General features: G+C 53.4%; 1 protein-coding gene across 3 annotated transcripts; it reads right to left on the bottom strand.

Moving 5' to 3' along the window:
- Positions 1–202: 202 nt before the first annotated feature.
- Positions 203–23,844, bottom strand: LOC136767796 (zinc finger and BTB domain-containing protein 7B). 3 transcript variants are annotated; one of them, XM_066721803.1, is made up of 4 exons: positions 23,382–23,616; positions 19,520–19,628; positions 2,528–3,636; positions 203–2,295 (listed from the first exon to the last, which is right to left on the bottom strand). In XM_066721803.1, the coding sequence occupies exons 3-4, from the start codon at positions 3,628–3,630 to the stop codon at positions 1,815–1,817; spliced, it is 1,584 nt and encodes a 527-aa protein (XP_066577900.1). In that variant the 5' UTR covers positions 3,631–3,636; positions 19,520–19,628; positions 23,382–23,616; the 3' UTR covers positions 203–1,814. The 3 variants fall into 3 exon arrangements, with proteins under 3 accessions (XP_066577900.1, XP_066577898.1, XP_066577899.1); XM_066721801.1 differs by lacking the exon at positions 19,520–19,628 and having other exon boundaries at positions 23,382–23,844; XM_066721802.1 differs by lacking the exons at positions 19,520–19,628; positions 23,382–23,616 and adding an exon at positions 15,904–16,024.
- Positions 23,845–24,461: the final 617 nt, after the last annotated feature.

Here is a 24,461-nt window from a genome sequence, read left to right as displayed (position 1 = left end):
GCAGGGTCTCAGCCCTGGTCCTGCAGAGACACAGTCCAGCCCTGCAGGGTTTCAGCCCTGGTCCTGCAGAGACACAGTCCAGTCCAGCAGGGTCTCAGCCCTGGTCCTGCAGAGACACAGTCCAGTCCAGTTCAGTCCAGCAGGGGACTATTTTACATATTAAACAATGGTATCTACCAAGAAAAAATGCAACAAGGACACATTTTATTAAATAGATCTTTTTTTTAATATTAGAAATAAATGATGGAAATTGACAAACTGAAACTAAAAAAAGGACTAAACAAAAATACACAACCAAACGGACTCATCCCAAAAGCTCAGGGTCAAGCACCTATATGAGCCCTGACCCCTGACCCCAGCCAAAGCAAATAGGACATAAATATATACACCTGTGTACGGACACATGCTAGCACCTGTCAGCAGGCACTCTCACTCCTTGCATAATTTTCATTTTAGTGCATTGCTCAAGTCTTCCTGAGAATCGTTTTTCAAAAGGAACTGATCCTTCTAGAGAAAATAAAAAAATAAAATAAAATAAATCAACCCACAAGTCCAGCAGAGAAGAGTGAGCGATCGAATCTACAGATCTGTCGTCTATCACAATTATTCTATGTACAGTCGGGAGGCTTGAGGGGCGACACACACACACACACACACACACACACACGGGATCACAACTTAGTGCAAATGAAGCAGAACCTGCACTGGTTAGCCTTCCTTCAGCCCGGTCCAGCCCGGTCCAGCCCAGTCCGGTCCGGTCCGGTCCGGTCCCAACGGCGCCAGATTACAGGGGAGAGGGAAGGGAGGCGAGGTGATAGGCTTTGGCAGATGCTTTTTAAAATAAAATAAACACAAAAAACCCCGAAAGAGATAAAACCAAAATCAACAAGCGAGCCCGGGGCAGCTGACGGGAATAAATAATAAATATCAATAAATAAAACGGTAAAAGAAAACATAAAAGCGTGAAACCAGGACTGGGAGCGATGGGTGTCGGACTGGGTGGACAGGCTCAGCAACAGGACTTTTTTCATACACACACACACAGACACACATCTCAGCTCTGTCGTGCTTTTTTGGTCCCAGATGCCGCGCTGGAGGTGTAATGTTGCGTTTTGGCCACAGGATGGTGCTGTTTGCCGCCATATGATCAGCAGCAGGATGAGAGACGTCCCAGTGCATCCGTCCGTCCCCCCCTTTCCCCAGCTCTAGGAAGTGCTGGTCACACAAATACCCCCCCCCACACACTCATTTTCAAGATTTGTCACCCCCACAATCCCCCCCAGCCCCAAAGCCCTTCCCCAGGCCAGACAGACCGAGAAAGAGAGAGAGGGTCATTGTGTCTGGTTTTAGACTGGAGTCCCACCTCCATTCTCTCCCTCTCTCCCTCTCAGTCTGTCTGGCCATCTGCTCCTTTTTTCTCAGATTGTCGTTTTTGTTTTGCATAGCGAAGAAAGTAATATACATATAAAATAATGATACCCCCAGCTGCCCCCCCACACCGGCCGCTCTCGTACCTCTGACTCCACCCGCCGCGCTACAGCCGGCTCTACAATCATCATAACGAGGAAACGAAACACACAAAACACACAAACTAAAACACAAACTAAACTCAACACAGAGACGAGTCTGGCGACGATGGACCCCCGAGTCCTGCTGTCTATGTTCACCTGAGTTGAGTCTTCCATCTCTCTCTCTCTCTCTCTCTCTCTCTCTCTCTCTCTCTCTCTCTAGAGGGGCCACTGTGTGCAGAGACTAAGCATTCATGGACTTGCAGGGATAGAGAGAGGGAGAGGGAGGGATGGAGGACGAGTGTCTCAGGGCTCTTCGGGGGAGTCCCGGCCATCCCAGGAGCGCGGCCCCTCGGCGACGGGGGAAGGGGGAATGTCGGCCCCTCTGCCCGGCCCCCCACCCCACAGGAAGGCGTAGGCATTGCGGGAGAGCAGCGACAGCGGGGGGCTGTCGGGCTGGGGGGCGTAGAGCAGGGCCAGGGGGTTCTGCAGCGGGGGCGGCGGGGCCAGCTGGGAGCCAGCGGACCCCCCGTCTGGGTCCACGGGGGCACGGCGGGGGCGACGGGTGCGCACCTCCAGGCAGTTCTGGCCCTTCAGGTGGCGCTGCAGGTGGTCGTCGCGGGCGAAGGCCTTGTGGCACAGCGGGCACTCATAGGGCCGGTCGCCGCTGTGCAGGGACAGGTGGTTCTTCAGGTCGTAGGAGTGCAGGAAGCGGGCGGCGCAGTGCGGGCAGCTGTAGGGCCGCTCCCCCGTGTGCTTCCGCATGTGGATCTTCAGCTTGTCGTTCCTGCAGAGGGAGAGAGAGGGGCTCTTACTGAGGGACACAGAGAGAGAGAGAGAGAGAGAGAGAGTGGGGGACACGGAGAGAAAGAGAGGCTCTTACTGAGGGACACAGGGAGAGAGAGTGTCTCTTACAGGGGGACACAGGGAGAGAGAGAGGGGCTCTTACTGAGGGACACGGAGAGACGGACAGAGGGACAGACAGAGACCGGGATGATATCGAACTGCGTCTCTCGTACCGTGTGAAGCGCACCCCGCAGGTGCCGCACTGGAAGGGCTTCTCCCCGGTGTGCGTGCGCATGTGCCGGGGCAGCTTCCCGGCACCGTGGATCACCTTCTGGCACACCGGACACTGCTGGGGGGTCTGGGCCTTGCGTCGGCGCCCGGGCCGCTCCAGGGGCGGACTGGCCGAGGGGGAGGGCGACAGCGAGGGTGGCGCGGGTGCCAGGCCGGCCGAGAGCGGCGTGGCGGAGAGAGAGGGGCCCTCCTCCTCCTCCTCCTCTTCCTCCTCCGACAGCCCCATGCCCTCCCTCTCCTCATCCTCCTCTTCCTCCTCCTCCCCAAGCTGGGGGAGGTACTGGCCGGCCCCCGGCCCCCAGCCAACCGGCCCCCCGTTCAGGCCCCGGCGCCCGTTCTGCTTCCCCAGCACCGCGTCCCGGCGCAGACACTCTTCGAAGCCGCCAACGTTCAGCCGGTAGTCCAGCGGGAGCTCAGCCGGCGGGGCGCTGCTGGGGGGGGGGCGGCGGTCCCTCTTGCGCGGCCGGCGGGGGCTGGCCCTGTCCCGCTCTATCACCATGGCCGCCGCCTCCTCCCGGGGCTGCGCCAGGGGGTCCGGGGCTGGCGAGGGGGCGCCGTTGCGGACTTGCAGCAGGAGGGGGGGGCACTGCCGGATCACCAGCTCCCTCGGCTCGGCCTCCTCCCTCTCCACCTCCTCGCCCTCGTCCTCCTCCCCCCCCAGGCCCAGGATGTCACGGCAGGCATCCGTCACGCACTGGATGCCCAGCAGCCGCGCCGCCCGCAGCACCTCCCTCATCGCCGAGCTGCGGATGGTGAGGGTGGCGGTGTAGGCGAACTCCAGAAGTGCCGCCAGGGCCTCGGGGTGCACGCAGTCCAGCTGGCACACGGCGCAGCCGCCCCCGCCGCCGCTGCCCGTGAACAGCTGGCGGAAGTACTGGCTGACGGCGGCCAGCACGGCGCGGTGCGTGCGGTACTCCAGCCCCCGCGAGGTGATGGTGACGTCGCACAGCAGCCCCGCCCGCCGCTGCTCGTTCAGGCAGCACAGGAGCTCGCTGCTGTGGTCCGGGAACGGGATCCCGATCAGCCCGTCCTCACCTGTCCCCATGGCAACCTGGGAGACGGGGAGAGAGAGTGTGTCATGAGCGTGGGTGTTGTTTCCCGCCGGACTGGTCACTGCTGGGGCAACACTGTGACTCAGTCAGGAACATAAAGCTGTGTTTTAATTTAAATGGATTGAAAGACAGGCGGGGGGAAGATGAGAGACACACGGGGGACAGGAGAGGGGGACGGGGACGGGAGGGAGAGAGACAGAGGGGGGGCACAGGAGGGAGAGAGAGGGGGTGGACGGGAGAGGGAGACGGGAGGGAGAGAAGGGGACAGGAGAGGGACAGGAGAGTTAGAGGGGGACAGGAGAGGGACATGAGAGGGAGAGGGAGCAAGAGAGAGTGTTGGTATTGTGTGCGTTTGCTAGTCGTACTGCAGTGAAGAGGTTTACAGATGGATGGACCGATGGAGACATAGACACCTAACACCTAACTTTAAGATAGAGAGATATCCAGAGAAAGAGATGCAGAAGATACACGGAGCGAGAGGGAAGCAGCGGGGTAATAGCGTGCCTGCCCCCTCAAAGCTTCAGATTCTGCTGCATGTGAGTTTTTACAGATCCAATCTCTCCTTCTGTATCTCTCTCTCTGTCTGTCTCTCTCTCATTGTTCAGTTGTTTTTCCGCTGTTCTTTATCTCCTAATCGCTGACACAACAGTGGTTTCCCCGTCAGCGTCAGTCTTTCCCAGTAGAGCGATTCTGCCGCGTACCTGACCACACCCCCGAGCTTCCCACATCCCCCCCACCCCAATGTGTGCCATTGACCTTTGCCCACTACCAGGGTCGTACTGCCGTGGTGCGGATTGGGTTTGTTCTTCTGTTTCTTGTTTTCTTTTTCTTAGAAGGAAAATGGAGCGAAAGCACAGACACAGGACAGTGGAGTGGCAGCAGTGTCTGTCCCTCAGTCTCTCTGTCTGTCTGTTCCTCTGTCCGTGTGTCAGTCTGCCCTGCACAGCAGTCACAGTAATTTTCCACTGAAAGCAGCCTGCCCCTCCTGCCCACCTGCCCCTCCCACAATGCCCTGCGGTCGCATGGGGGACTGACATCAGCACATTCCTCAGACTCGACAAACCGGCCCAGCTACAGGCCAGGGGCACCCTCATACACTCGCACCTGTACACACACACACACACACTCACACCTGTTCACCAACACACTCACACACACACCTGTTCACCAACACACTCACACCTGCACTGTACCCTGTACCACACTTAATTTCGATAAATACCCCAGTCTGCAGTCACACAGTAAGTGAGTGAGTGAGTGAGAAAGGGAGGGAGCAGCCAGTGTCACTTACACACATTTAAACAGGGTGTCGCTGTGTGTCGGAAGATCAAACGTGACTGAGAGACAAATAGAGAGGGAGAGGGAGGGCGAGAGACAAAGAGAGAGGGAAAGAGAGAAGGAGAGAGAGAGAGGGAGGGAGGGAGAGACATATACGTAGAGTGGGAGGGAAATAGAGAGAGGGGGGTGAGAAACAGATTGAGAAAGAGGGACAGAAAGAGAAATGGAGAGATGAGAGAGGCAGTGGTGTCAGCTTTGTCTAGAAAGGACGTTTTCAAAGCTAAAAATAACAACAGAAAAGAAAGCGTGCAGACAGACTGCAGCCTCTCCAGACCATCCTCCATCAGCGACACACACTGACACTAACGCACTGCTAGCCCTGACTGGCACATTGACGCACTGACACTATCTCCTCTCTCGCTCCTCTCTGCTGCTCCTGTTATTGTGACACTCTAGACTGTCCCTGTGTCCCAGGAGCTGGCTAGTTGCTGTGGAGATGGTGCAGCACCTCTCCTACCTGTGCAGGACTCCGGGAGAGGGCGGGGGGGCAGATGCCTTCCTCCGTCAGAGAGGGTGCCACTTGGTTCTCTCTCTCGCCATCTCTTTTTCTCTCATTTGATCTCTGTCTCCCTCTCTCTTTTGATCTGTCTCTTATCTCTTTCTCTTTCGATCTCTCCATCTCTCTCTCTCTCTCTCTCTGTTGTCTCTTCCGGTTTAAAAAAAACTCCCCCCCTGCCACCTGCTGAGTTCCCCGAAACTCCTCACCCATCACCCATCGCCCATCACCCATCACCTTCCTGGCACAGCCCTGCCCATCTCCCACCATAACCACATGCTGCCCTGTCTCTCTGAGTCTTCCCGTGTCTTCCTGTGTCTCCCTGTGTCTCTCGGTGTCCCTCTCTGGCTCTCGGTGTCTCGGTGTCCCTCTCTGGCTCTCGGTGTCTCAGTGTCCCTCTCTGGCTCTCGGTGTCTCAGTGTCCCTCTCTGGCTCTCGGTGTCTCAGTGTCCCTCTCTGGCTCTCGGTGTCTCAGTGTCCCTCTCTGGCTCTCGGTGTCTCAGTGTCCCTCTCTGGCTCTCTGTGTCTCAGTGTCCCTCGGTGAAACTGAGGCAGGGGGCATTGTGGGACAGCATGCTCTGTCAGCAGGGCAGGCCGAGGGAGATTTTCCCACAGATTGTGGAATTCCCCCTGTGGGGAGGGACGATCCCACAACATGCAACCCCCACTGCCAGTGTGCTGTAATGCAAGTCACTGTCACTATATGTCACAGTCACTGCACTGTATGTCACTGTACGTCACGGTCACTGAAACACAGCAAAAACAACAACCTACTGAACCCATAGGAAGCCAGTGTTTAAACAGAGGGAGTGTGAAACCAGTGTCAGACTGCCCCACAGCCTTGGAACAGCCAGGGTTACAAATGATAAAGCGTGTGGCCTTGCTGGGGGGCGGCTCCAGCTGCAGAACAGGGCCACGGTGCTGTGGGTCGGCTCTCACAGGCTGCTGTCCCACCACCGACGCTGCCTATCTGCCCATTCGCTGAACACTGCGCCTGACCCCGGCAGAAGAGTGCTGAGCCACACACACCTGCCGTGTTGTTTGTTCTGAAACCCCGAAGCAGGTTGTTTGTGTGCAGAGCGGTGTGTGCGAAAGGAGCTGGAGACCGCCTCACGGGTGGGGGTGGGGGGGGGCAGCCGCTCGCTGGGAGGAAACACACAGCCCTTCTCAGAAGCCTTCCTCTGGCGGGACGTGAAACTCGACAAGAGGAGAAAAAATGCTGACTTTTATAGTGCCTTGAGTTGGGTCAGTGTGTGGGGGCGGCCAGCTCCAACACTGACTCACTTTCCACTCATGTGGCTGAGCTGAGATTGCACCACAGCCATTATTTAGAAATGTCTATTATTATTAGAATTAGAATTAGTGTTATCATCCTCTATTAGATTAAATGTCGATCCGATTCAATTTGAAAAGAAAACAGGCCCTGCGGAGTTCATTTGATCTGTGTTTTTGAAAGTTTCAAAGAAAATCATGCTGGGTTTCACAGATGGAGTTTCAGAGTGTGAGGTTGTTGTTTCAGAGCGGAGGGGAACGTCATGCCGTGCTCTGCAACTCCAGGCTCTCGCAAGACAAGTGCTCATTTTCCACTGACGTGTGTCTGTGGTCCCGACCCTGCAGAGCTGTCCCTGTCTTCAGCTCTCATGAAGGCTGCTTTCTCTGAACAGCGACAGCTCTATCTATTCCAGCAGAGCAGCAAAGCACAGCACACACCAAGAATGTGCACAGACATATACTAAGAACATACACAGACACACCAAGAACATGCACAGACACACACACACACACACACACATACTAAGAACAAACAGACACGCCAAGCACGTGCACACACATGCAGCACACCAAGAACACACACACAAATGCACAGAAACACAGAGACACACACAAAGAACATGCACAGCACACACAGATAAACAGACATGGACATAAAATACACACAGCACACACACGTTCAGATACACACTCACAAAGAACGCACACACACACACACACACGTGCACAGAACACACACACACAACACAATACCAACAACCAACAGACTTCTGTAGGAACAATGGCGGACCGAACGCCCAACCCACACGAAACCGCGCATTCCACCCGGGATGTCGGGACGGGCCACTGGCTGAGTCACGGAGACACGCGTCACGACGCCACAGAGACCTGCCTTCCTGCCATCCTGCCAGTAACTGGAAACTGTTAGCGATACGCACTCCCACCTGCGTCACCAGAAAAGACTACCTGACATGGTTCCTTTCTCTATCTTTATCAACATAAACAACCAAAGAGAAAGGAAGATGGAGAGAGGGAAAAAGAGAGAGAGAGAGAGAGAGAGAGGTGGTTCTGAATGCGGTCATTTCAAATGGAAAACCCATAAGAACTCACTTTCAGGCCTGAACATAAGGATTATAAGAATATCTTTCAGGAACCCCCCCCCCCCCCTATGAATAACTATAGCTGCCTGGAGACCCTGCTGGACTGGACTGCGTCTCTCTAGGACCAGGGCTGAGACCCTGCTGGACTGGACTGTGTCTCTCTAGGACCAGGGCTGAGACCCTGCTGGACTGGACTGTGTCTCTCTAGGACCAGGGCTGAGACCCTGCTGGACTGGACTGGACTGTGTCTCTCTAGGACCAGGGCTGAGACACTGCTGGACTGGACTGTGTCTCTCTAGGACCAGGGCTGAGACCCTGCTGGACTGGACTGTGTCTCTGCAGGACCAGGGCTGAGACCCTGCTGGACTGGACTGTGTCTCTGTAGGACCAGGGCTGAGACCCTGCTGGACTGGACTGTGTCTCTCTAGGACCAGGGCTGAGACGCTGCTGGACTGGACTGTGTCTCTCTAGGACCAGGGCTGAGACCCTGCTGGACTGGACTGTGTCTCTCTAGGACCAGGGCTGAGACCCTGCTGGACTGGACTGGACTGTGTCTCTCTAGGACCAGGGCTGAGACACTGCTGGACTGGACTGTGTCTCTCTAGGACCAGGGCTGAGACCCTGCTGGACTGGACTGTGTCTCTGCAGGACCAGGGCTGAGACCCTGCTGGACTGGACTGTGTCTCTGTAGGACCAGGGCTGAGACCCTGCTGGACTGGACTGTGTCTCTCTAGGACCAGGGCTGAGACGCTGCTGGACTGGACTGTGTCTCTCTAGGACCAGGGCTGAGACCCTGCTGGACTGAACCGTGTCTCTGCAGGACCAGGGCTGAGACCCTGCTGGACTGGACCGTGTCTCTGCAGGACCAGGACTGAGACCCTGCAGGACTGGACTGGACTGTGTCTCTGTAGGACCAGGCAGCAGTCCAGGGCTCAGTATCTGCTAAAAGTCACTGCCGTCATCTGCAGGACTGTGCAGCAAAGCAGAACAACCACAGGAAGCAGCGATGGTTATCTGAGCCGGCAGCAATCCCGGTGAGGGGGGTGCCTGAGCTGCAGGACAGACAGAGGACAGGGGGGACGGACTGGACACCCCAACACTCGAGCCCAGTCCTGTGGTCCGGATGGCCTGCCACACTGTGCTGTGTGGAAGGGCTGCATGTTTCTGCACTCCTGCTTCTCCCTAACAGGAAAAAACAAACGCCCACTGCTGCTGAGCCCGGCGCACCGCTGAGCCCCGGCCCCCCACGACTGCAGCCCTACGCAGCACGACACGGCGCACCGGGCACAGAGTACTCAGCAGTGCAGGTGATGCCAGTAGTGTGAAGCACTTTGTGTTGCTCATACAGCGTAATGACCCTCCAAGATTGTAAAGCTGGTATTTTTAAATGAATGTAAAATAAAACACAAAATCACAGATGAATTATTTTAGACATCGAGCCAGTGTACATCATTACTATGAAATAAAGCATGTCTTTTTGCAGGAATTAACCCCCACTGCCTGTCAGAAGTTGTTTTCTTCTTTAGCGGATGGTTGGCGGGCCTGACGCTATAGGGGCTGTAGTTTCTCTGCAGACCACAGCTCCTGCACAGTCAGGATCAGCATCTTAGTGGAAACATGACTTATCCAAACCAACAAAACACCATTTGACGACTGGCCTGATCACACAATGAAAAAAGCTCATTCTCTTGGCCTCTTTTTCTCTCAATATAGCGCTCTCCTTCTCTCTTCACTGCCATCACCTCCCTGCCCTGTTAACCACTTTCTCCTCTTGCTCTTCCTCTCTGTGTGTGTGTGTGTGTGTGTGTGTGTGTGTGTGTGTGTGAGTGAGTGAGTGTGTGCAAGTGCTTGGGATATTGTATACAATTAATCTGTGATTTTGTGTTTTATTTTACATGCATTTAAAAATGCCAGGTTCACAATCTACGAGGGTCGTTACGCTGTATGAGCAACACATCTATGTTTTGCAGTTTTCGACCTTTGAAATTATTTTCCAAAACTGTGTAACAGTGGAAAAAACATTGCGTCGCGTTGGTGCATCTCTCTGTGTCTCCGGCGCCGCTATCTGCGCTGCTATCTGTGCGCCGAGTCGCCCTGAGCGCGGTGCGCGGTGCGGGGTGCGGGGTGCGGGGTGCGGGGTGCGGCGCTCCCCCGGTTACCGGCCGATCCCGGTCGCACTTTTCTCTTTGTGTTTTGAATTTGTGTTTGATCTGCAGCGACATACACGCAATTAACCGCCTGGTCATGAACCAGTATCTCCCACCAAAAGAAGAAAAATACTACAACAATAATCATAATCATATTAATATAGCTGTTATTTTCTTAGCAGAGGCTCGAATTACGGTTTGACACAATTTCAATGAACGATAAGGAAAATCAGATATACTCTAAAAAAAGTGCAATAAACAGTTATAGTCCTATCTGCATTCTCAGAACTGATGTGTTCAAATTAAGACACTCGGTGTTTGATCAAGGACAACGCTGCTTTGTCAAATCACAACACACGAATGTGCTTTTTTAACACAACAACGTGTCTCCCACACAGCCATATTTAAAAATACATATTATCGTGTTTGGTAAATCCTATCACAGAGTTGTGTTGTCCTTGAACAAACAGTGTGTGTTAAATTAAACGCATCAGTTCTAAGAGTGTTAATAATTCTGTATTAGCAATTGAACAATATTTGTGATGCCATCTTCACTGCTTGCTTTCATAGGTTTTATAATTTGTAATATATAATATATACATTAAAAATCATAAAGTGTTGCTCTTTTACACGTGGCAATTTTACACATTTTAACACAGGTGCCATGTTTGGATATTAAATTGAAACGTATTGTCCCACACACACCGTGCAAAAAGTGACCTCAAAATGTGTCAATATATACACATACTCATACACATACATGTTTAAAGACAGTATGTATATATAAATGTATATTTAACTGTCTATATGTATATATCAATCACACTAAATAATCGGGAAATAAATTAAGAAACCAACAAATAAATAAAGATAATTAAATGTAATAATTTACTTACTAAACACGCACCTTTAAAGGTATATCTACACGCGCCTGTGTGACGTCAAATGAAAAGCAGATAAAGAGTTGAATTAAAGGAATTGATGTGCGTTTCTGTTTTATTTGTATTTTATTGTTGCTGTGTTCATCTGCTCAGTCTATGGCCCTGCTCGGCCGTCCCACTGCTCCTCGGGGTTTCAATGATCTCTGCAAGTTAGTTAACAGACGGTTGACAAACTTTTACAAAACTTTTAAAAAGACACACTATTGTGTTGTAATTTGCCACATTTTAACGCAAAGTTGTGTTGTCATTGACCAAACACGGGATGTTTTAAATTTAGAACACATTACTTCTAAAAGTGCACAATTAAAGCCGGTCAATTAAAAACAGCTGTATCTGCCATACAATCTGTGGGAAATACACGCGTAAACAGATCCAAGAAACGCCAATACGTTATTATTGTGAAGTGAAATAAAACAGAGTAAAATCAAGCCCGTTTCTGTGCACGGAGCGGGAGGGCGGCGAGCTGCTCCCCCGGTATTGAGCACCGTCTCCGGTGATTCATTTCAGCATCACACCGCCACTGCGCCACATCCGAGTCCCCGCTCATCTGCGTTCATTCATGCACTCGGTTTATTCATTTTTTTTTCGATTGTTCCTGTTATTATTATTATTGTAATATTACTTAATTTAGGTAGTTTGAAAGACATTCTTATTGCAACATTAATTAAATGCAATTAAATCCAAAGGAAATATTTACAAACGTATGTAACTTTTTATTTTGTATTTCCTTTTTCAGATTTCATTGTATTTCTGTGTTGTTTAAGGTCATATTTAACGGCCTACTTAATAGTATATAAATATGTAAATATGGGCTGAACACACACAGACACATATTTACAGGGCGAATGTAAGTGATGCAATTCGGAGGTTTATTATATAATTGACTGCCTATATCCGTTTCGATTTTGATACACTTTTATCTGATAGACATTGTTTCTATTAAACGGTGTTTCTAAAACACTGTATCTCTCTCTTCTTGAATTGGTTTGAATTCCGCTGCAACTGTTAATTTCTCCTTCTCTCCGTGTTTTTTTTTTCTTCTTGTTCGTTTTTTAACTGTTTTCTAACCAGAAACAAATACTCTAATATCTTTATCTTGGTATTATGCTTACTGTATTTTGTTTGGCTGTATGATTTATTTTGTTTATTTATTAATATTGTTTAAAAACATGTATTTATTAAATGTATTCATCACTATAAGTGTGTTGTTGAATGAATCTGTCACATTTCACAACTTTTCGTATTACCCATGTAGTGAATAAAAAGCGTCTGCCAAGTAACTAAATAGATTTGGCCTAATAAAACAATGTATAGCAAGTTATAAATACTATATACAAAGAACAATAAAAACAATATAAAAACAATAATACACGTTAACAATGTAATATAAATTGTGTAAAAAGAAAATGATAATACTAATAAAGAAACCGCGAGGACGCTGTAATTTACTTCAATTAAAATTCAAAAGTTCTCGAAGAAATCATATTCATTGTTCTAAAACAATAGAAATCGCATTTCAGCAGGTTGCACAGAGCATGCGCAGAGCAGGGGCGCCCGGGGGCCGCAAATGAGCTCTGAAACCGCAGGCAGACTTCCTCCTGCACAGACACAGGCATGTGCAGATATACCTACTGTACACACACATCACGCTTTTAACATATATATCATAATATATATACATGAGATATATATATATATATACTGTCAGCCGAGTGGCATCCACTTTAAGCAGTGCAAACGCCTGCAACCGCGCTGCGCATCGCACAGGTAAGCCCAGGTGACCACAGTTACTGGTGCTTGCATTTTTCTGAAGTCACGTATTTCAAAAACAAATTCTAACCACATAAACCAGACCAGAGTCAACACCATCATTACAATACCCCCGCGCCCCGGAGCTGCTGCACTTCCGCGCACGTCCCGGATCCGCTCCCTCATTATCCGCGCTGCTGTGCGCCGGGGCCACGCTGGATAATCACCTCCGCTTACTGCCACACAGACACTGACGTCCCGCAGACACTGTTCAGACCTGCCCTTAATGTCCCAGACTGGCTGTGCAGGACAAACACTATAGGACAGTACAGTATACCCCAGTAGAGAACAACACACTACACGATCATGCAGTAAACCACAGTGTAGGATGGTATAGCACATTATACCACAGTACAGAACAATATAGGACACGATCATGCAGTAAACCACAGTGTGGGATGGTATAGGACAGCAGATGAAAATGACATCCATACAGGACAGGACAGTACAGCACACTATGGCACAGGACATTATACTACACAATAGGACAATATATGACAGTATATTACAGTATACTACATCATAGGACAATATATGACAGTATAGGACAGTATAGTACAATAGAGGATAATATAGCCTATAGGACAGTATATGATATAGCACAAGATAGTACAGCTCAGTACGATACAGTATAGTGTAGTTTAGTACAGCACGGGGCAGCACAGTACAGCACGGGGCAGGGGTGTATTGACAAGACTAGCTATATTTGTCCTGTATGGTTATTATTCAGTTTCTGGTCGCTGTGACATCATCAATTACATCCAGGCAGCAGCGAACTACAGCTCCCACAGCCTGCTGGTCTGCATTCCAACACCAAACACATCCCCCCGACTTGCCTGCCACACTCCTACTCCCCCCCACTCCCTCCCAGCAGCTGGCCAGGGACTGAGCTGCACTGAGCCCCGTCACTCGTACCCCACTGCACTCAGCTGTTCACAGTATCGCGACACACTGCTACACACTGAGTCTGGGCCACACAGCCAGGGTCGCGCCCTCACCTTCTCTCACTCTCCTCCTTCTCTCATTCTCCCTCTCTGCAGGTCAGCAGCGTGTGAGTGGGTCAGTGTTTCAATGTGTGTGTCAGTGTCTCACAGCGTGTCAATGTCAGTGTGTGTCAGTGTGCTTCAGTGCGTCAGTGTCAGTGTTTTTCAGTGCGTCAGTGTCAGTGTTTTTCAGTGCGTCAGTGTCAGTGTGTGAAACACTGAAATGTCAGCTCTTAACTCAAGGAAACGACAGCGAGAGACACAGGGAGTGAAAGAGAGTGTTAGCGAGGAGGGGCGTTACCATGGCGCCCATCTCCCATCTTACACCACCTCAGCCTCGGGCGGGGAGAGAAAAAGAGAGAATGAGAGAGAAAGAGGGGGAGCGAGAGAAAGAGGGTGAGAGAGAGACCAGCCGTTACAGGATGTGACATCACCGAGATCCTCACCACAACACACCCCCCCCACCGCTGCTCCACTGCCGTGGAAACACCGATCCCTGTTCCATCACGGCGACTCCGCACGGCACTTTCCTCTCGCCCATGGCAACAACAACACGATAACATCACCCCCCGCCCCCCGCTCCACTGTGCTGGGAACCGCGGTCCCCCCCATCGCCTTTCCTGGAACTCTGTTAACGAACAAAACAGCGTTCCATTTTTAATAATAAACTCGACGGCCCCCGCACAATTGTCCGGCCCGCCTGCAGCCACAGCAGCATGGAGACTCAGAGACACATAGATATGCAAAAAGAGACACACAGAGATGGATAAAGATGCAGAGAGACACAAAGAGACATAGAGAGATGGACAGAGATGCAGAGAGACACAGAGACACACAGAGATGGATAGAGACACAGAGACACACAGAGATGGAAAGAGAAACAGATATGCACAAAGAGACACACAGAGATGGATAGAGACACAAAGAGACGCACAGAGATGCAGAGAGACACAGAGACACACAGAGATGGACAGAGATGCAGAGAGACACAAAGAGACACACAGAGATGGATAGAGACACAGAGACACACAGAGATGGAAAGAGAAACAGATATGCACAAAGAGACACACAGAGATGGATAGAGACACAAAGAGACGCACAGAGATGCAGAGAGACACAGAGACACACAGAGATGGACAGAGATGCAGAGAGACACAAAAAGACAGAGAGATGGATAGAGACACAGAGACACAAAGAGATGCACAGAGAGACACAGAGACACACACACCAGCCCCACTGACCCTAGCCTCGTTGTCCACTCAGGCAAGTCTCCACAGAGCTCCTCCCTGCACTGCACACAAAACAGTGCACTAACACATCAACACAACGACAGTGGACAGCGGCCCGTCCAACACACAGACCCGACTGACCGAGTCACCCTCAAACTGTGCACCCTGCACACACACACCACACACAGAGTGCACCCACACACACTACACACACACACACACACACACCCTGCACACACCTACATGGACAAACTCTGCCTCCCTCTTTCTTTCCCTGCCCCCCACCTCTCTGTTATTAGCTGTCCCTGATTCAGGCGTGTTATGGGCTGCCTGCCCGGCCCTCCGCTCCCACCCTGCTCAACCTGAAAGACCAGCCTGCAGCCCACAGCACTCACACACACACACAGACACACTCACACACTCAGGCAGGCAAACACTCTTACACGCACACACAGACACAGACAGAAAAGCAGATACACAGATGGACCAACTGTAAGGTAAATAGACAGACTGACTGACAGAAACCCACACACACATTTCTTTCTCCTGCTCTTCTACTCTCCGACTCTAGCTTCCATCACCAGACCCCCCACCCGCTGCCCACCCACCTGTTAACACACTGCAGGGTGTCGTAGACCCCAGCCAAACCATGCACATTGATACCAGCACAGACCTCAGATGCCGGCACAGACCCAACACACACACACACACGGAGATACACACGCAAATACACACGGAACAAACAGCAGCAATCTCTTCTGTTGAACCCTGTGCTCAAAACGCACACAGAAGAGCGAGTGCGTGCGTATGCTGTGTGTGTGTGCGTGCGTGTGTGCTGTGGTTGTGCTGTTTTGAAGCTGAGCAGGAGCAGAGTTAAGGAGCGAGGGAGCGAAGGACAGAGAAGGAGAGAGGGACCGGGGAGACGCAAAGGTTGCGTATCGCTTTTCGTACCTGGTGTCGTTCACGTGGCTCCACTGAGTGATGTCTCTCTCTCTATCTGTCTCTCCCTCTCTCTCCCTCCCTCTCTCTCTCTCTCTCTCTCTCTCTTTCTCTCTCTCTCCCTCTCTCCCTCTCTCTCTATGAACAGGCAGGTTTTGGGGTTTGAGCGTGTGTCTGTGGTGATGGCAGGAGGGGAGGGGAGAGGGAAGCTACGGCAGCCAATCTGTGTCCCTCTCCCCACACGCACGGAGACAGAGACACAGAGAGACACACACACAGACTCTCCGTCTCTGCAATCCCCCCCCCCCCCCCCAGTCACCGCTGTCCGCACACAGGACAGAGGGACGGGGGGGGGAAAGGGGTGCTCCACTGACCGGGGCCTCTCCCTGACCCCCAGCCTTCACTCCCCCCCGAGAGAGGGAGGAGTTGGCGCAAGCGACTGCCGGAGACGCGCTGCTTTCGCTTTGTTCTGGTTTGTTGTCGTTTGATATGTTTGGTTTGAAAACGCACAGGACGCCTGGCGTGGGCACCGCAGTGCAGCCTGGCACAGGGTGAGGGGGAGCAATATGGACCAGCTGGGCAGCCACAGCTCCGTCTCAACCCCTCACCTCCTCAGCATCCGGTCTTTCGTGTTCAATGGGCTTGTACCGCACTCTGAGGTCACACTGAGGTCAGGGAGAAGTGGCTGTATTGAACAGTTGTGTAGGGTCACTGCAGGGACCGTTAGCCGAGGGGGACAAGAGGGACAAGAGGGACAGCCCCCAGGACAGGCCTTGGCATTGGCATTGTGATGGCCTGAGGCAGAGAGACACCCACAGACTGGTTATTTAAATATCGTTTATAGGGATATTGTCGCTGGCTGTTGCCAACCAGTATGGTGCCATAAGCCCAGTGGAGACACAGTGCCCCCTACAGAGAAGGCAGCAGAGTCCAGTACAGGACAGCTGGCCGGGGTGAGAGATGTGAGAGAGAGAGAAGTGAAAGAGAGACAGAGAGGAAAGCGCAGCACACACAGACAAAAACACAGATTTTTGTTTCTGTTTATAACCTCTGATTCCTAGAAGTTGCCGCTCTGGGGAGACAGAGGAAGAGTGAGGCTGCCAGATAGAGCCACACGCGCAGAGAGACAGAGCCACATGCGCAGAGACTGCGAAACACAGAGAGGGAGCGAAGAAGGTAGGGAGGTAGAGAGAGAGGGACACGGTTGTGCAGTGCTCAGATTGGCAGTGTTTGGGGTCCAGGCTGTAATGAGGTCAGCGTTGCCTCCTCTTCCTTCCTAAACCTCAGTGGGTGTTGTGTAACAGTAGGGCGATCAGAGCAGAGTGATAACAGAAAAATGGAGAGAGATAAGATTGAGACGAAGATGAAGAAACACACACTGCACACACTTGGACCTGCCCGGAGAAGAGTGCCCTCCTTCAACTGGCCCTGAAGCTCATGGCACCAACCCCTAGCAACACTGACCAGCTTCAGAGGAACACGACACAGGGCGGACACAGGGCACAGGGCACAGGGCACAGACTGCAGGAGAGAGAGGAATGCAGGGCTTACCCACGGCCTGTGTGAGAGAGAAAACTAGAGGAAGAGCGAGAATAGAAAGAATGAGTGTGAAAGGGAGAGAGAGAGCTGGGGAGAGGGTGCGATACAGTGATGGAGGTGCTGCTCACGGGCTGGTGAGAGGAGGATAAGAACAGGCTGACTTTCAGGGAAAAGAAGAAGTGGTGAGAGCTTGGAGGGGAGAGACAGTGACACACACTGTCTTTCACACACACACTCATGAAGAAACACCGTCTCACACACAGAGACAAACACTCTCTCTCACACACTGACATACACAAACACTTACACACAGAGACACACAGACACATGTGAACAGAGCCACAGACACATTACTGGAATTTGCTGCTAAATTAGGACGTGTGACACAAAGTTCCCCTGAGAGTCGTGGGTGCGAGTGTCAGAGCAGCAGGTTTCCCCTCGCTGAGACTGCGCTCTGCGCGAGGGTTTCACTTTCAGGAGGAGAGAGAGCGAGAGAGGGAGGGAGAGAGGGAGAGAGCGAGGGAGAGAGAGAGAGGGTGGGGAGAGTTATCGCCTCTTGGCTCAGTTAGAAATCCCCAACAGGTTACCCCCTGACCCCCAGCTCTACTGCCCCTTGACCCTTGACCCTCCACCCTGACCCAACAGTCCCGTCATTCTGCCCTAGCCACGGAGACACAATCCACCCACAACACACACACTCACACACACAAAACCGACCTTACACACACCGAACATGCTCACCTGCACACAGCCTGTTGCACGAACAGGTTTTTTGCCACGTTGCCTACAGAGAGACGCAGAGACTGAGATACACAGAGCCACAGAGACAGAGAGAGAGAGGGACAGAGAGACACAGACACACAGACACAGTGATACACAGAGACACAGAAACAGAGAGGGACAGAGACCTAGAGACAGAGAGAAAGACAGAGATGCACAGACACAGAGATAGAGAGGGACAGAGACCGAGACCGAGACAGAGAAAGACACAGAGACAGACGCAGAGACACATAGATAGAGAGGGATAGAAACAGAGGTGTCTATTCTTCACACACACAGGAGTCCCTGTTGTCTCCTGCAGTGCGTTCTCCTGAAGAGTGACCACTCCGAGAGACTCAGGACGGCACGCTCGCACCCCGCACTCAGACCTCGCTGTCCCCTCAGGGACCCCCCCGGGCCGTGCTAAGCCAGCTGTTTGCAGCAGAGTGGGGACTTCCCTGCACAGGTGCTCAGCAGTATTGGGGTCAGACTGAGCTCTCGCACAGCACCGGAAACCGGAGAGTGTGGGTTTCAGGAAGTAGAGAGAGAGAGAGAAGACAGAGAGACAGAAAGAGAGAGAGACAGTGGTGTTCCTGTACAGGACGCCCAAGATCCTGCAGGTTTCTGCAGAAACTGAGTCACTGAGTGGGGAAGGAAAGCAGCGTTTCCAAGCAGCGCCGGGCCACTCAGCTCAGTGCCTTCCTGGACCCTGGCCTGAGTCAGCCCCTCACAGCTTACTGTACAGGCGGGCCCGGCGAGGGGGCAGGGAAAGGGTTAATGTGCCGCGTGAGATTCAGCGAGAGATTCACGCAGTGTTTCGGTTTCATCAGCCCCCCCCGGTCTCAGCCCTAGCCCAGTTCCCAGCCCAGACCACCGCGGTGCCTGCGTCTCTCCCTCCCCTCCGGCCGGGTGACTCAGTGTGGAGACGCAGGGCGGGAGGCCCAGTGTGGGTTTGTCAGTCTGTCTGATCACAACTGTAACCACAGAGCCAGAGGAAGCGCCCACCACAGACGCTGCAGCCGGGGGGGGCTGCGCAGAAAACTGCTGACCGGCGAGCGAGGGAGCGGCGGGGGAGACAGACACTGAAACCAAACAGCTCAGCACTCCTCGGAGCCACTGAAACTCCACAGTGCAGCGCGGTACAGCACAGTTGCTGCTCACAGTCACAGAAGAGACACCACTACACACCCAGCCAGCATGCTGTTCACACCAGACTGCACACGCTGCAGAAGAGACACCCTGCACACGCTGAACACATTTCACAAACTGCAGACTACACACTCTGCACACGCTCAGTGTGGCTCGAGACGGAGGCGGGCCGCTCTCTCACCTCTTGTCCATAAACTCCAGAGAGGCGACGGTGGGGACTGGCAGATCTCTCTCTCCCTTCTTCTTTTCTTCTCTCTCTCTTTCTCAAATGCAGTTTTCTGTCACTGGAGCTGCAGGACACAGGCAGACAGTCAGTCAGCCATACGGGATGCCACAGGGCCCTGTACAGCAGTGGACCGTGGAAACTAGATAAGACTGAGCAGTGCCTCCCCCAGCTCCGACAGTCCTAGGGTGGGGGGGGTCTGGGGCCCCTGATGGAGAGGTGCCGCAGTGCTTGCGACTGGCAGCTCCCACTGTGCCAGCGCACGAAGGGTTAAGAGGAACTGCCGAGCCACTCCCCCCCCGCTCGCTGGTTGCAGGGGTGTTGCAACAGCATCCGAGGGGCTGCGGCCGCTGTTACAACACCCCCACCCTTACACCCACCCGGCCACAGCTCTGGGGGGGCCGTCTAGTATAGAGAAGTGTTTGTGTGCCGGGGGGGGGGGCATTGCAGACGTGGCATGTGCAGTCAGACCCCAACAAACTTCCAACTGCCATCTTAGGCACACAACCCCCCACCCCCACCCCCCGTCAGAACCTCGCCCTGTGCAGAGCGGACTGTAGGGCAGCCAGAGAGGTGTCACTGGGCGGGGAGGCAGCTGTCTGTCCATCCCTGGAGATGTCTCTAAGGCACCTTTAACACCCACAGGCACCAGGACAGTTTTTACACAGCTTGTCCCAAGTGGGGGGAGGGACACAAAAGAGGGTGCAAATTACCCCCCACGGCCCACTGTGGTGCCACCAACAACCGTGCCCCCACAGCAGAGCGCAGACACCGGGGCAACCCCAGCCAAACGGTAAAACCCCAGGGTGAATTTCCCCTGAATACACCCCCACGCACAGCCTGCCCCCCCCCCACACTCCCACAGCATACACTGACACTCAGGGACACTGCAGGTCAGTCACCAAAAGCGTGAGGGGGGTGCAGACACCACCCTGGGACAACCTGCACTCTGACTGGTGCAGTATACTATAGTGCAAGACATCGCAAATGGCATATGAGAAACCGGCCAATCACAGAGCAGCATTTCCAAACATTCCTATACCTCCTGACTTGAGATAAATGCCATCCCGTCACCAGCGCCAGTTCGGGACACTTAATGCCAGCGCTGCAAGTTTCACAGGATGTACATTCGTTCTGGAGAGTTTCGTTATGTTTAACCAGCACGAGAACACAACATTGGCTACTGTAGGTCAGTGATGGGACTTTCAGACGGAGAGCAGGGGTGTGGATTGTTAAATTTGAGGAATAAAACATTTTTTCCCCCCACTGGAAAAAAACGTGTGCGTCTAATCCTTATTTTTGTGCAGACAGAACCTGTTCCCCTCGCCCAGACTGAACGAGATGACATTCATATACAATAAGAGACACCATTCAAATGACCTATTAACTTATAGTAGAATACAGTACAGTACAGTGCAATGCAGTACAGTATACTACACTATTCTACAGTACAATGCAATGCAGTACAGTATACTACACTATTCTACAGTACAGTGCAATGCAATGCAGCACATTATACTACACTATTCTACAGTACAGTGCAATGCAATGCAGTACAGTATACTACACTATTCTACAGTACAGTGCAATGCAGTACAGTATACTACACTATTCTACAGTACTGTGTACAACAAGTGCAGTATACTACAGTTCTGGTTAGTGCAGTGCAGGCAGCACACCTGTGAATTAACCACTTGATCGGGATTAGGTTTGCCGTCTCCAGCCCTGCCCCCCCCCCACCCACGGCAGTCATGTGCTCGGCTCTGGCTGGACTGTGTTGCGTAAAGACAGAGATAAAGCCGCTCCCTCCACACCTTCCAGAGGACGAGCCGCCGATGGCAGCTGCACACAGAGCGAGAGCTGCCAACACAGGGGTGAGCCAGGCTGTGGGCACAGGTGGGGGGATGGGGGCGGGTTACACAATGGCAGGAGCAGGGCGTGGCGGGGGGGCGGCAGCATACCTTAACATTGCACAAGACTGGAGTGATACGGTATTAAAAGAGACAACAACAACAATCTCCCTCTCTCTCTCTCTCTCTCTCTCTCTCTCTCTCTCTCCAAGCAGTAACAGGTTTTCTCGTGACACCCTATGCTGCATCAGTGAACACAGACACAGTTCCTCTCAGTTTCATCACCATGACTGGACGCCCCGTGCTCAGACCGTGCCCAGGCGACACACTACCTACCCTAAGTAGCCCGGACCCCCACAGCACCCAGAACTGCCCTCAGCGCAGTGCCACAGCAGGGATGCAGTTGGCCACAGCACACCAGGAACTGACAGCAGCCCGTGTTGTATCAAATGAATAAAAGCCGAACCAACAAAATGACAGTTTGCAGCCGAGTCCCGTGAGATTCAGGGCGCACACTGTGTGCTGCCTCACGATGGGCTTTCCTGACACACTAATACAGGGCAGATTGAGAGAAGATTAAGCCGAGACAGGATTTCCTGCTGCTGTAAGAAGCTGGTTTGTTTCTCAGGGGGAAGTTCACCTGCAGCTCCCCGGCGAGGAGCCTTAGATGGCCCTCAGCTCTTAGTGCCCCCCCCACACACTGCCTCACACACTCCCACCCTGCCTCTCTACACCAACTTTGTCTTTGAGAGCGGTCCCGGCCCGACCCGAAAAAGGTCAGGACAGTAGCACACACAGCCCAGCTCCTCTCTGCACACACAGCACAGTGCTGCACCGACACCGCGGACCACCCGACGGAGACGCAAGTGACAATCCAGACCCCCAATACGGCTGCGGTTGGGTCTGAACGGTGCTGGACAACAGCAGGGGGTCAGAAGGGGATCGGGCATTCTGGGCCACAGTGATCCATCGCCACCCCCCCCCCCCCCCCCCCAGCCCCAGACCTCACTGTGCCCTGCACTGTCTAAAACACAGCCCTACTGTGGCACAGCAGCAGCACTGACACTGACAACAACACAGACAATCATCATCATCATCATCATCATCATGGTGGGCAATACTTGTGAAAGCAAAAAACAAAAAAAGGATCCCTAGGCATTCTGGCAGCACAGAACTGTGTGCGTCTGAGCAATTGCAATGGCAGTAAAGTGCGCTAGGAGTGATTCCTTAAGCCGGGCCGGTTCCGTCTGGGTTCAGGTTCAGCCAGGTCTCGGGTTTCAGCAGAGCAGCCCGCCACCACGGCGGCACAGCGGGGTCTCCTGCCACCCTGTGCCCGTCTCTCCAGCAGCGCCAGCAGGTCGCCCGCACGGCGCTCAAACCCCCCAGCGCCTGGAGTCACCGGCTCTCCCTGACAGAAGAGACACCAGACTGCTGACTGCGCAGACTCGCTCCGTGTCAGGCGACCTAAGCTGCACTGTCACACAGACACGACCCCACTGTCGCACCGCCTGCTGGAAGCATCAGCGGCAAGAGCTGTGCACACACGCTAATAAACAATCATCATCATCATCATCATCATCATCATGTGTGTTTAATTTCACAAGCGCTGCTGCTGTGCAGTGCGTCTGCGGGTCTATAAATAGACGCACAGGTAGGACCTGCTACCTGCCCCGGCACACCTGTCCGCCCCCCGCCGCCCCCCGCCGGACCAGAGCCCCGTGCGCGTCCAGCTCTCGGGCTGCAAACGGGGACACAAACGGCGCATGACGTAAGTGCGGCCGGCCGGCGGTAGCGGGGTTATAACACCTGTGACGTGGGTGGTCTTCCGTGACCCCGCGGCTGGGGCTCGGGCTGGCCGGTGCGCCGCTCCCCCCCCCTGCGCCCGACCCCCGGCAAGGACAAGCCGGCACAGCCCGGGGCCGGGGAGGCGAGACGCGCTACCTGTGCGCCGGTGTCCCGGAGGGGCTCACCTGAGCTGTCTACCTGATCCTCTCGCACTTCCTGGATCCAGGCGCCCGCTCCGTCCTCCCGGCTGGGGCTGAGCTGGCGCGATCCCCACTGCCGACCCTTCCCTTCGCCTCCGCCCGGCACGTCGCACCTCCGTCTCCAGTCCCCCGGACAAACTCGGCGACCCCCCCCTGACCCTGCGAGCTCCGGCGCTGCTCTGCGGCCAGGTTTCACGGGGCACAGCCGTTTCCTGGTCTCTGGCTCATCTCCCCGCGGACCCGACAGCTGCAATTACACCCCATCCAGCTCCTCCTTAATTCTCAACCAGGAAGCGGCTGCCCTACTTATTCCAGACCGCGGATTGGTGGAAGCGCCCGGGACGGTGGGACCTCGGAGCCCCCCTGCGAGCCGCGATTGGCCGCCCTGGATGTCGCTTCAGGAGTTTCGCTGCTGCCCGCAACAGGTTCCCTCGGGATGGCGCTGTATTAAGGTGGGAGGTGGGGCTGCTCTTCCCACGCACGGCGACACGCAGGCAGGCGGCGCACACAGGGGGGGGGCGACACGCAGGTACAGACACACCTGAGCCGCCCCCACCCGGTCACCCCCACCCTCCTCCTGCTGCTCTGCGGTCTCCACAGCTGCGCTCCCGATGCACACACACACACACACCAGAGCCAGGGCGCAGCCGCTGCAGGGGTCCCGGGTTGCAGCACCTGGGGACAGAAACAGCGACACTGTCACAGCAGAGCCGCCACTCTCCTCCACTGCCCCCGCATTGAGAGCTTGTCAGCCGGCACTGAAGTGGGGAAGATGCGCCCGGCAAACCGTGTCAGTTTATTAATAGTAAACTGCAAGTGTCTGTCTACTATGCCTGGGAGGTCTTCCAGTTTCATAGGAATCATCTGAGTTGCCGGCTCATACCGCTCATTAACACTAGAGGTCGGTGTGTGTTTGTGTTACAGTGCACTGACCCCGACTCTGCTCCCTCATGCTTAGGTATTGTGTTACTGTAACTTCTGCTCTGCCCACCCCACCCTTTAAATAAGCAAATCAATAATAGGAAAATAAAACTGTACAATAGAGAGACGGTTGAGATCAAGTTC

The sequence above is a fragment of the Amia ocellicauda genome, chromosome 14, assembly GCF_036373705.1.
Source record: "Amia ocellicauda isolate fAmiCal2 chromosome 14, fAmiCal2.hap1, whole genome shotgun sequence".
Taxonomy (NCBI): Eukaryota; Metazoa; Chordata; class Actinopteri; order Amiiformes; family Amiidae; genus Amia; species Amia ocellicauda.
This window is presented reverse-complemented; position numbering and strand designations above follow the sequence as displayed.